At 44.7% G+C, this 12,459-nt stretch overlaps 1 protein-coding gene across 2 annotated transcripts in view; it reads left to right on the plus strand.

Moving 5' to 3' along the window:
• The window catches only part of PCSK5 (proprotein convertase subtilisin/kexin type 5), a 417,590-nt gene that overhangs the window by 391,555 nt on the left and 13,576 nt on the right, over positions 1 to 12,459 (plus strand). For both annotated transcript variants that reach the window (XM_037495353.2, XM_037495354.2), the window contains 4 exons: positions 1,087 to 1,326; positions 3,388 to 3,615; positions 7,065 to 7,236; positions 9,285 to 9,502. In XM_037495353.2, the coding sequence (XP_037351250.1) occupies positions 1,087 to 1,326; positions 3,388 to 3,615; positions 7,065 to 7,236; positions 9,285 to 9,502 (858 nt within the window). The remainder of the gene's footprint in view (positions 1 to 1,086; positions 1,327 to 3,387; positions 3,616 to 7,064; positions 7,237 to 9,284; positions 9,503 to 12,459) is intronic.

The following is a 12,459-nucleotide window of genomic DNA, read 5'->3' on the forward strand; positions in this document are numbered from 1 at the left end:
TGATGGTGGCTGACACCCTTAATAAATAGATGTATAGACTTTTCTTATTGAGAGAGAGAGAAAGAGACAGAGCGACCACAGTTCCTATCTTTTTGAGTACAAAATCTTATGAGAGTCTGATATGAAGCAATGAGCTCAACGGTAGCTGGAGAATTGCAACTGTTAGAAAAGACAAAAAAGAAAAATTGAGATAACTGTAATAAGAGACTCTGACAAATGTACTCTGGCTAGGGATTATTTTCTCTGGAATTTTCTCCCAAAAGAGACTGTCCCATTTTCTCTCCAGAATAATACTTTTAAGTATGTGTCTATTCCAAAAAATTCTCTTGGTATGACCTAAAATTTTTGCTAGGATTCCTCTCAAAATAAACCCACAAGGTAGGTTTATTCATACTAACCCGTCAGTGAGTGACAAATTAATTAATCCAAGAATTCCTAAACTTATTTCTGTATTAACCGGAGCAGCAGGTACTCAATACAATTTTCAAAACTGTTTTTGTTTTTTTTTTTTTTTTAAAGATTTACTTATTTTATTTATACAAGCACTGGGTACAGTCAGAAGCGCAGGAGGGTGAGAGAATTCACCAGAGCCAGAGCGAGGAGCAGAGAAGGCAGAAGGACCGAAGTACACTGCTGAGGGGAGCAGCGGGTGGCAGGAGAGGTCTGCGCGCCATGTGGGACCCTCCTCCGGTGGCCGGGGAGCAGCCGGGGATCGAACCGGCGCTGCAGAGGCTGCGGCAGCTTCACAACCCAGCGCTCAACTGCTGCGCCACCGGGAAGGCCCAATTTTCTCAAAACTGTTAATCATTTCCCAGTTTTTGGAATACTTCCAGCTGCAACTTTTTGCACCTCCTGGGGGCAGATCATCTCAGGACAAAAAGCCAGCATTATCTCAAGTCAAGATTTGTAGTCTCCTCTCCCAAGTAGGGCCTGTGAGAGCTGCAGGAAGTACCCAGGCAGGCCAGGGATGGGGCCGATGTGCTCTGAGGTCAAATGAGCCAAAGGGTAGGGGTTAGACTAGCAAAAGAAAAGAATCCTTTTCTCCTGTCCCCTGGGGGGTAACTTGCTGCTCTCCCCTCCCCGCAGAGTGCATGCCTGACACCTTCCTGCATGAAGGCACGTGCCTTCAGTCCTGTCCCAAGAAGTTCTACAAAGACGCAGGCCACTGTGTCCGCTGCCACCAAGACTGTCTAGAGTGCAGCGGCCCGTCAGCAGAGGACTGCAGCAGCTGTGCTATGTGGTTGCTGTCGTATCTCTACCACGGGCGGTGTTTGGCAGCGTGTCCAGCAGGAACTTACCATGAAAGGTGGACTGATGACTGCAAAGGTAAAGACCTCCTGGCACATGGCCAAGTGGAATATCCCAGGGAGCCCCGTGGGTTTTGGGTTTCTGCTGAGACAAAGCAGGTTCTGGGGATTGCGCGGGTCTCGTCTGACCCGAGAGCTGTCACCCTACCCCTTTCCCTGATGCTCAAGCATATTTAGAGTCTGCTCTAATTTATCATTTATTTTTTAAATGAATTGTTTGTAAGTTTTGATCCCTAACTTCTATTGGCAATGAATCACACTGTGCCTCCTCAGGACAGCAGCTGACCGAAAAGGATTCTCTTGTGAGGATTTGTAACAGAGATAATGAGCCTTCAAAATTCACCCCAAATGGAAGATTTTCCTTAAAACGTTAAGCCTCTGCAGGTTTATAGCGGCATAAACAAAGCTGTGCTGTGGAGGATTTTCTCTGTCTGTCCTTCCCTTTATCATGCAACCTGAAGCTCCTTCCTTCCCTCTCCCTTCCCTTCACCTGCTCCTGCCCCGGGTCCCCAATCCCACCTTTCACTCAGCACTTCAATCCCTGTACCTTCGAGAGATGATCTGTTTTTATTCCTGCCTCTTTATATTTTAAGTTTGTATGAATTTTTGCCTACTTTCAGCAAGAAACAGAAAAATTAACACCATTGCCTTTGCTAGAGAAATTCTCCATCAAATGAGGAAAGCATTTTGAGGAAGGGACTTTCCTTTTATTCCCCCCCCCATTTAATTGAGATGTCCTTTACATAACACTGAGTAAGTTTAAGGGATGTGTGGTGACGGATACATCTGTGTATCACTAAATGATGATCACAGTAAATTTAGCTAACACGTCCATCACTCCACGAAGTTACTTGTTTGGTAAGAATATTTAAAATTTACTTTCTTAGCAACTTTTAGTATATTATACAGTATTGTTGACTATATAGTCAAAGCATTCATTCCGATAGGCAGCCAGTATTTTACCTCTAATTTTCCATGAAACAAACACTACTGGATTCCAGAGGCCAGAGCCTTAAACCATAGTGAGAGTTTGAAGGTAAACTCAGGTTGCAAGAGAAAGCTTGGACCAGCTGCATTCTAGAACATACTTAGAGAAACATTTTTGGTAAGATCGGAAGATAGATTTTACTCCTGAAAGCAATCTGCTCTAGCTTTATGATCTGGATAAACTTTTTTTGTGTGTTTTATGTTTCCCCTGGCTTGAAAGAACATGGACTTGGAGACGGGCGGCTGTGCCTGCATGGCAGAAGGGGTACACCTGAGTTATGCGACACTCATCCAATGAGTGATCATTAGGAACCTACTATGTGCTGTGTGCTCGTTCAGGCCCAGGGAACAGCAGGGGACAATACAGACAGAAACCCTGCCCTCATGGAGCTTACATCCTACTGGGGGAAGATAAGTCAAAAGGAAAAAATCAGTCAGGGAAGGAGGACAGGCAGTTAGGTAGGACAGAATTGAAATTCCAGAGAAGGCATCCTGGAAGACAGGAAGAAACAGGGAATAAAGGGCGCATATATCCGAGAAAAGAGAATTCTAGGCAGAGGGAATGGCAATGGTTAAAACCCTGAAGTGGGAATGAGTTGCTCTTATTATTAGTCTAACAAATACATATGGAGAGCCTATTGCATACCAGACCCTCTCACAGGCACTGTGCGTTCATAAATGAATACAAAAGACACCCTTTTTGCCTAGAGGTAATTATGTCTTGACATAACCTCAAGGTTTTCTGGGAGGTGTGGAAAGACCACAGAAGATATGATGGCAAAAGATCACGAACTAGTGTGGAGAGCTGTTTATTTTTTGTTGTAATTTGGGCAATTACAATTTCACTAATATTCCTGAAGTGGGTTGTTGCGCTTCAGTCTGTACTATGAGTGGCCATTTTTTCCTCATTTTGCAACATGAATGCTCAACCCTGGAACCCCTTCCCCAACTCATGGTCCCATACCTGTGGACAGTGCTCTAGAAATCTCTGGAGGAAGGTGAAAGGAATGTAAACACACTTCCCAGGGGAAGTAACTCCCTGAAGGGGTACCCCAGCCACCTCTCACCCTGTCTGCCGCCCTTCTGCCTCCAGATTGCCATGAGTCCTGCCAGACCTGCTCGAAGGCTGACACCTGCCAGACCTGTCAGAAAGGCCTGACGATGAACAGCCATGGGGAGTGCGTGCCTCACAAGGAATGTACCGTCTCTGAGTACTGGCATGAGTCTCTGGGGTGCCAGCCCTGTCACTCTAAGTGCTTCCGCTGCAGGGGGCCTGCTGAGGACCAGTGTCACAGCTGCCCGAAGGAGAACCTTCTTCTCAGTAAGTAACTTTTCCTCTGAAGAGGGCTTTGTTTTTCCCACTACCTGGGAAAATACCTTGCATGCTTTCTGGTACCCAGCAGATTTTTCTTCATTTTTTTACTTTGTATTTGGAAAAATTTGAAACCTACAGAAAAAAATGCAAGAACTAGAAGTGTACAAGAACACAGCTTGTGCCCCTCTACCCACCTCACCCACCAGTCTTCTTTCACCCCATGTGCTTTCTCACCTGCTTGCTGTTGCTTGCTCACCCTCATTGTATGTGCAGACATGATGCACAATAGATCTTTCTCTGACCCACTCGAGTACACATTGCATATAACATGGCCCCTTTGTCACAAACTCTGGTATATATTTCCTAAGATCAGGGACGCTTTCTTACATAACCTCGCTGTTAACGCTAGTGAGCTTACCCTTGAAATAATAATATATCTCCCTTATCTTCCTGGGATCTTACATTCTAATTACCCCAATCTACAGTGCTACCTGTGATCACCTTCATACACGCAGGAAGATGTCTTATCACTACAGCATGGTCTTCTCTTAAACTAAGGGGATGAATTAGACTTAATTAGAAATTAAGACTTCAGGGTGTAACTCAGAGCCGAGTCCCCGGTAGGCCAGGTTCGGGATGTGCTCAGGCTGGTCTTCTCATATTACCTCACCCTGCCCCTCGCCACCACCCCACTAGGGTCAAGCTAGTTACAAACTAGATAATTCCTCCAATGGTTTTGAAAAATTGAATAATTACCCTCTCTACCCCCACCCACCAAAAAAAGTCCACACTCTAAAACCTAGTCTTTACATGGCAAAAAAAGATTTTGCAAATGTGATAAATTAGTGGCCTTACAATTCCACTCCTAGGGATCTACCCAAAGGACACAAAAACATTGATCCAAAAGAACTCCTGTACCCCTATGTTTACTGCAGCACTATTTACGATAAGTAAAAGCTGGAAACAACCCAAATGCCCAAAAATAGATGACTGGATCAAGAAGATGTGGTACATATACACCATGGAATATTACTCAGCAATCAAAAAGGATAAACTCATGTCATTCGCAGCAACATGGATGGAGCTAGAAGGAATTATGCTCAGTGAAATAAGCCAGAGGGAAAAAGAAAAATATCAGATGGTTTCACTTACAGCAGGAACATAGGGAAACCAGATAAGACATCAGTGTAAAAAAAATAACAGTACAAAACACAACAAAGCAAAAACAGACAGTTATAAATCAGAGACATCCTGCAGGGGAGGAGGAGGTAGAAGGGTGAGAGGGAGGGAGGGAGGGGCACAGGGGACTGAGGTGATGGTGCACAGGTGCCTTGGGGAAGGAAACTTTATGGGGACTACACCCTAGGGGGTGGGGGGAAGCAAATATTGTTTAAAAATGAACAATGATGTAAAAAATAAAATAAAATAAATTAATGGCCTTAATATGGGAGGATTATCCTGGATTATGAGGGAGGCAAGAAGCAGAGTTAGTAACAGAAGGCTGTGTGATGCCAGAAGCAGGAACAGAGAGAAGATGTCTCTGTTCTGGCTTTAAAGCTGGAGGAGATGACGACAGGCAAAGAAACATTTTCTAACCCAGAGTCTCTAAAAGGAACACTAAGGAACCTTGTAGACTTCTAACCTCCAGAATTAAACGATAATAAGTTTGTATTGTTTTAAGTGACTGAGTTTGTGGAAATCTGTTGCAGAAGCAATAGGAAACTCATACAGAGGTGTTTCATCCTTAAGAGATTAAGGCTTTGATCCAGCAATTCCACTCCTAGGTATTTACCCAAAGGACACAGAAACATCAATTCCAAAGAGCACCTGCACCCCTATGTTTATAGCAGCACTGTTTACAATAGCTAAGCTTTGGAAACAACCCAAATGCCCAAAAATAGATGACTGGATCAAGAAGATGTGGTACATATATACCATGGGATATTACTCAGCATTCAAAAAAGATAAACACATGCAATTTGCAGCAACATGGATGGCGCTGGAAGGGATCATGCTCAGCGAAATAAGCCAGAAAGAAAAAGAAAAATACCGGATGGTCTCACTCATAGCAGGAATCTAGAAAACCTAAATAAGGGACCAGGAAAATGAATAACTATAAGAAAGTGAAAATCAAAATCAACAAAAACTATGAAACAGAGACACTCTATGGAGAGTGGGGGGTAGGGAGGGGAGGCATTGGGGTCAAAATAAGGGGGCTGCAATTGTATGGGGAATATAAAAATAATATTTAAAAAAAAAAAAAGACTGCTTGAAACCAGCAGAAGGCTCCCCGCAGAGAACAAAAAAAAAAAAAAAAAAAAAGAGAGAGAGAGTAAGGCTTCCCCCTAGTTAATCAGATACCTCTGCTGGACAATAAACCATCATCAAAATCCATCTTTAGCAAAATAGCCATGGAAAAAACATTTACGGGAGACCTAGGGTATTATACTAAGTGCTGGAAAATCAGATGCCCTGCTTCAAGTACCTTAATTTCCCAGCAGAGTTTGACTTCACAGCACCTTCTCAGTAGCTGTAAGCCAAGCTTAAGGCAGCCTGGGGTAATAGACACAAACTGGCTTCTGGTCTCACATTTACTAGCAGCTCACGCTGATAACACAGGGCAGCCAGACTTCCTTCCTATGAGGTTAAGCAGAAGCTAAGCTGCAAAGCTAGAAGATCTGATTTTTAAAAAAATTTCTAGTTAACCCACCCACACCTTCTACCCCTCAATGTCAAAGAAGAAAAGGAAAGAATCAGTGACTCCACTGGGGTTGATGGAAGAACTGTCATGACGTGGGGTGGAATTACTAGAATCCAGTTCTTCTCACTGTAAAAGGCAGAAGGTTTAGGGTTTTAGTTTAATTTTTAAATCCATGAGCTAAACAGAGACTGTCCACTAAACTTTCTATCTTGCTTTATATCTGTGCTCATGCAACACAGAAATTGAACATTTCAATTTATTTCATTTTAATTCATCTAAATATCAAGAATCTCACTGTGCAGACAGCACAACAGATCTTACATTGGAGGGCGCACAGTCAAGGCTAGAAATAGAAAGTTGAAGTGGCAGGGATACATCATGTTGGCCCTGAACATTTTGCTTTCTTTTGTGAGGCCTTGACCTGTGCTACCCCAATCCCTGCCTTTAATGTTCTTCCAGCTGCTGGGGACCCCTACACTTCCTCCAGCTCATTTTGACATACTTTGATTTCTATGCAGCCCACACCTCCAGTCTACTCTGACCTCTGCTTTCTCTCTACTGCTAAGTTCTGATGGCCAATTCTATTTCTTGGACATTCATCTCAACTCCCAAGGATGTCCACCAGCCCATGGGGACACTGTCTCATTCCTCCTGTAGCCTGTCCTCACAAGGCACAATGGGGAGCATACAGGGGAGGTCTGGGAGACATGTATCATACTTGATGCCAAGACAGACTCTCTTCCTCCCCTGGCAGAAACAACCTGTGTGAAGGAATGCCCTGAGGGCTACTATAAGGACAGGCTCCAGTGTATCCCCTGCCACAGTTCTTGTAAGACATGTGAAGGACGACACAGCATGCAATGCCTCTCCTGCCAACCAGGCTGGTTCCAGCTGGGAAAGGAGTGCCTGCCCCAGTGCAGGGAAGGGTGAGATGCTCGTTACCCTTTTTTTCCCTCATTTAATCCCCAAACCACACCAGCTATCACTATTAGCAAACCCATTTTGCAGGTGAGGAAACAAAGTCTCAGAACACTTACATAATCAGTTTGAAGTCTCACTGCTAGTAAGGCACAAAGATGAGAGTTCAACAGTCTCTAAAGGGTTTCAGCCACTTCACAATAATGGAAGAGGAACCAAGAGTGACCCACTAAGATAATACAAAGGATCACATTGTCACTGGCAGGCAAAACTTCACTCATAATTCAAAGGCTCAGCAATCCCAGGTCACAAACAACACCTTCTTCCCTGGAGACTTCCAAGAACATGAACATAGGCTCTTTCTCTCTGCATTAGGATTCGTTCTAATCAGATTTCATACATAGGTCTAAGCAATATATGTGAAGCATTGATGTAACAAATGGGACAATTTCAGTCAAACGTCTCCATTTATATCTCGTTAGCTCTCCAACCTGCCTTGCCTCCATAAATGTACAAATGGAAGGTTTAGTTACCATAAGCAACCTGGATATACAGATGTATCCTTGTAAAAGCATTTCACAGATAAAACCTATTATTTCTTTTTTTACTAGGAAAAACTGTTTTTATGAGATGGCTGGTCAGCAGTACAGATAGAGGAGGATTTGACTTGGTCATTCTTCCCTCTACCCATGCCCAAGTCATGCCACGAAAAGAGAAAAAGTAATTGCATGCCTGTTGCTAACTCTCCCTTCCCAATTAGTAGTCTAAGGCACAAAGAGTTTCCAGAGACTCTAATCTTGGACATTCCCCAGATTCCTTCATCCAGGGTCATACATCTCTTTTCTTCACTTCTGTAGCAATGATTGCTGGTATCACTCATTTTAGTGCCATGCATGCCATAGTAGCCACGGTGCTAGCTTTCGACAAGTTAGTAAAACTGAAATAAATTTTAAAAAGTCTAAGGGGTCAATAGCTTTGCAACAGAGAAATAAAAGGCAAGCCTTCAGGTTTCTCGTGTAGCTTCCATGTGTGAGGGTCCAGAGATCCTTCACTTTCTTCTATGGTACTTGAAACTATTTCATTTACCTTCAAATTAATGCTCTGCTCTGTTACAGTGGAATTTAATGGGTAAGCTCAACGATATCCCCCACTCCACTTGCTGTTTCACCTTAAGTTGTCTAACATCTGTAAACTCGTCAGGTTGGACGATCGGTTACAAAATTCATAATTATCACTAATGTCAATTGTTACATCTAATGTGCCAGGTACTTTTCTACAACATTCTAAGTAATAATTTGCTTGATTTTAGGCACTAACACTGGCACCATCGTACAAATGAGAAATCTGAGATACAGATATGTGACTTGCCCAAGGTCACACAGTTCATACGTGTGTGGATGGATTTTGACTCCATGCAGATTTGTTCCGGGGGGCAAGCTCCTAATAAGCTCTGTTCTAGTGTCTCATTTTTAGCTTCAATATGATGAAATACTGTTCATGAATCTCTAACATACTGTCAGGCATATAGTAGAGACTTAACGAGTGGTGATTATTGCTGCTCGATCTCCAAATATCTTTTCAAAAAGAGGCCACATCTGTTATTATGTAAAAGTCAACATCAACTCATGTCACCACCTATTTCAAGATGTTTCTATTTTGAGAAATTAAGAGAACTGCTCAGGGGTACATTTTAAATGTTTTCTATTCCCTGTTCCCATTTAACACAACTCAAAACTTGTGTGAACATGCAGAAATAAGCAGAAGGCAAAGGCAGTGAGCAATTAGAGTGTTGCTACCCTGTGAGTTAAATTCATACCAGGTCACGCGTGTTATCAAACTTTATCCTCACAAGCAACAAGGGATTGCAATTCGCAATTTATAGAAAACAGAGCATCACTAGAATAATTAGTTTAACTAGCAAAGAACCTGATGAGTAAAGAGTATAAGGATTCCCAACTTATCAGTGAACACTGTGAGACTAACCAAGGTTTCCCCGCACACCCAACTTAGGAGCAAAGCTTAGTATTCACTCTTTACTTCCCCCCACTGATTCCAGATATTACGCAGAAAACTCCACTGGGCGGTGCGAGAGGTGCCACAAGACCTGCAAGACATGCCGGGGTCCGAGGCCCACAGATTGCCTGTCCTGTGATCCATTTTTCTTCCTGCTCCGCTCCCAGGGAGAGTGTCATCCCACCTGCCCAGAGCATTACTATGCAGACCAAGAAACGCAGGCGTGTGAGAGATGCCACCCGATCTGTGACAAATGCAAAGGTGAGGTGTCCTTCCTGCTCGGCCGCTCTCTAGTCACTCTTCTCACTTGGCAAGCCCGTTGGCAATGCAGCATCAGCGCCCTCTGTTTTCTCAGCTTCTACATTTGTCCTCTATCCTGAGCTGCCCCTGTCCATCCTGAGCTGCCCTATATTGCACGGCTGCCCCTCAGGTCTCCCATCCTTCAAACCCAACTAGAATATCTCTAATTGGAAGCCTCAAATTTGAAATGTAGCTGCACTATTCTCCAGTCTACCTCACTCCATTCCTAGACCACTTTTTCCTGTGTTGCCCATCTTGGTGAATAGCTCCCCCAAGTAGCCAGTGGCCTGAGACACTAACCAGGACATTACCTTCCACCCTGCTCTCAACTCCCAACATTCAATTTGTCCTCGAGTCTTGTCAAATCTACCTTTAAAAAAAAAAAAAACAAAAACAAAAACAAAATCTACCCTTAGACATCTGCTAAATGCACCCTCCCCTCCTGGTATCTTAGTCTCACTGTCTGTGTTTCGACTCATCTTTCCTTGCCTGAATTATTCACCAGTTTCTTAATTGGTCTCCTGCCTCCAGTATTAGCGCTAGCTAACTGTCGAGGCAGGGAGGGACGGAGCACAGGGTCTCTATGACCCAAACAGACAGGGAAAGGAGAGTCCTGCAGCCCTCTGTGGCTTTTTCAGGCTTTAACTGAGTTTACCGGGTACACGGCAGGCAGGGGTGCTTGCAGGCCTCCCAGCCCCAAGAGAATCTTCACTCTTTCTGGGCTCTCTGGTGTTCTCTCATGGCCCTGCTGTTCTGTTCCTCTAGCATCCCATGACATCACCCTTATGAGCCCCATTTCAGCCCAGGTGTACCCACCTACATAGGCCCACACCCCACTCCAGGTGCCCCCCATCAGGCATGCGTTCAGGACCGCAGGGATCCATCATCAACCCTAAGGCCGGAGGGCAGAAAAGCCTGACAATAATTCACCCAACAATAACCAACCACTTCTCTACTATGTTCCCAGACTGATACATGATACATATTATAAACACCTCCTCTGCTTAAAAGTGACTCTCCATTCATTTTTTGGATAAAATCTTAAACCAGCAGCCTTGCATATCATGCTCTTAAAGTGGCACTCTCCCCTTATCTCCAACCACATCGCCCCCCAATTCTCTAATTCAGGAATAATTAGTAACTGAACACCTGAGCCAACCTTGCCCCGTTTCCCTCTAGTACATTCTCTCCAGCCTGCTTAGCCTGGCTATTCTGTCTGATGCATTAGAATCAGCATCTCCTCTAGAAATCCTTCTCTGACCACCCCCCTTCTGTGTTCCCTTGTACTCTGCATTCACTCGTTCATTTATTTACTTAACAAACATTTACCCAGCAGATGCTCCAAACAATGTCCACACAACTGTGGACGAGACAGAGGGCAAATTTTGTAATTCTTTGGTCTCAGTCTCCTCTAGACTGAGTTCCTCAAAAGGTAAAAATAATGTCTTACCTTTGTGAGTTGCCTCAAGGCCACCTCAGGGCAGATGGTGGCTGGGAGGCTTCGCCTGGGTCTTTGGGGACCCAGTGCACTTGGGCAGGCACAGCAGTGGCCTAGGAAGCAGGTGGAGGCCCACCAGGACAGTGGCTACCATAGTTCACCACACATCTGAGGCAACAGAGCTGTCCCCTTCCTGCAGTCTCTGCCTCAAGTCCATGACAAAGGTGACCATGAGCCAGCCCTCCAACAGAGGAAACTGTCCAGGATGTTCATACCCAACTAGGAGGTAGTGGAAGAGCTCACAAGCCTGGTGCACAATCACCGGTTCTCCACCCTGGAATTTCCAAGAGCACCTTGGTCTTATAAAAGTCTGGTGCAGACTTCCCTGCCCTTCCTCCACTGCAAGAACACTAAGCCCAGAAGTTTTCCCAACGGCGTCAATGTGCACGCAGCAGCGTTCAAAATCAATTTTCCTGGCTGCGGCGGCTTCCTTCCACAATTTGACAAGAATTTGAACAAAACAACTGCACAGAAAGAAGCCAGACACAATTCCTCTGGAGAAGCTGCCCCACAAACGCCAAGGGAAGGAGTTACTCAAAGAAGCCCCGCAAGGTTCTCAACAATGCATATGAGAAGTTTTGGCTAAATACAGAAGATGGAGATCCCCGTGCTGGGCCATACCTGGAGGAGATGACACGGAACATCCACGCCTTCAGTTTCAGGGATCACTTGAACATGGAAGCTTAGGTGCGTCTGGTAGAACACTGGCATCACTCAAGCTCCGAGGGTCTGATCCTGGATGAAGCTTAAGCACAAAGGGGCGCACCACAGGGCTGCAAAGTGGAGGTTTCTTTTGATTCCACCAACCAATTGAGCGATGTCTCATTAAGGAGGCAGCTTGAGAGGCAGATACTTAAGAGGCTGGATCAACAAAAAGGGCGTGATGGAGGGGCAGGAAGCACCTGAGGGAAAGGCAGAAAACAAAGGGAAAGAAACAGAAAGAACTAGAAAATCAGAGTGAGAAAAAGAGAGAAGCTTCTCAAGCAGGATCTTGAATTCTACTGGAATCAGACAAAGCTCCAGAAGCTACATGCAAAAAAGCAGAAACAGCTACAGAGGGAAAAATAAACTAAAGAGTAGTACTAGTGTGAGCTCAGGCCTGTCCATCAGGCTAACTGCAGAGCAGCTGGGAAGAGCCACACTGTGGAGTCAGGTGTGGTCACTCTAGATCGTCAGCCTGCTGCAGGCCGCATGCTCCGTGCCACCGCGTGTGCGTCTCTGAACACTGAGTCACTGTCACAACCTCCCCTTTCCTTGGATGGCTGTGCCCAAACCTAAAATATATGTGTGTGTGTGTGTGTGTGTGTGTGTGTGTGTGTGTGTGTGTGTGTGTGTCTTAATACCAGGGGCTGGGAGTAGAGGCAGTGGGAGAACAGGACTTTAGGAGAATGCTCAGTAAACAACTTTCTGTTTTGAGAGA

The sequence above is a fragment of the Talpa occidentalis genome, unplaced genomic scaffold (genome assembly GCF_014898055.3).
Source record: "Talpa occidentalis isolate TD23 unplaced genomic scaffold, MPIMG_talOcc4v2.1 talOcc4.7, whole genome shotgun sequence".
Classification (NCBI taxonomy): domain Eukaryota; kingdom Metazoa; phylum Chordata; class Mammalia; order Eulipotyphla; family Talpidae; genus Talpa; species Talpa occidentalis.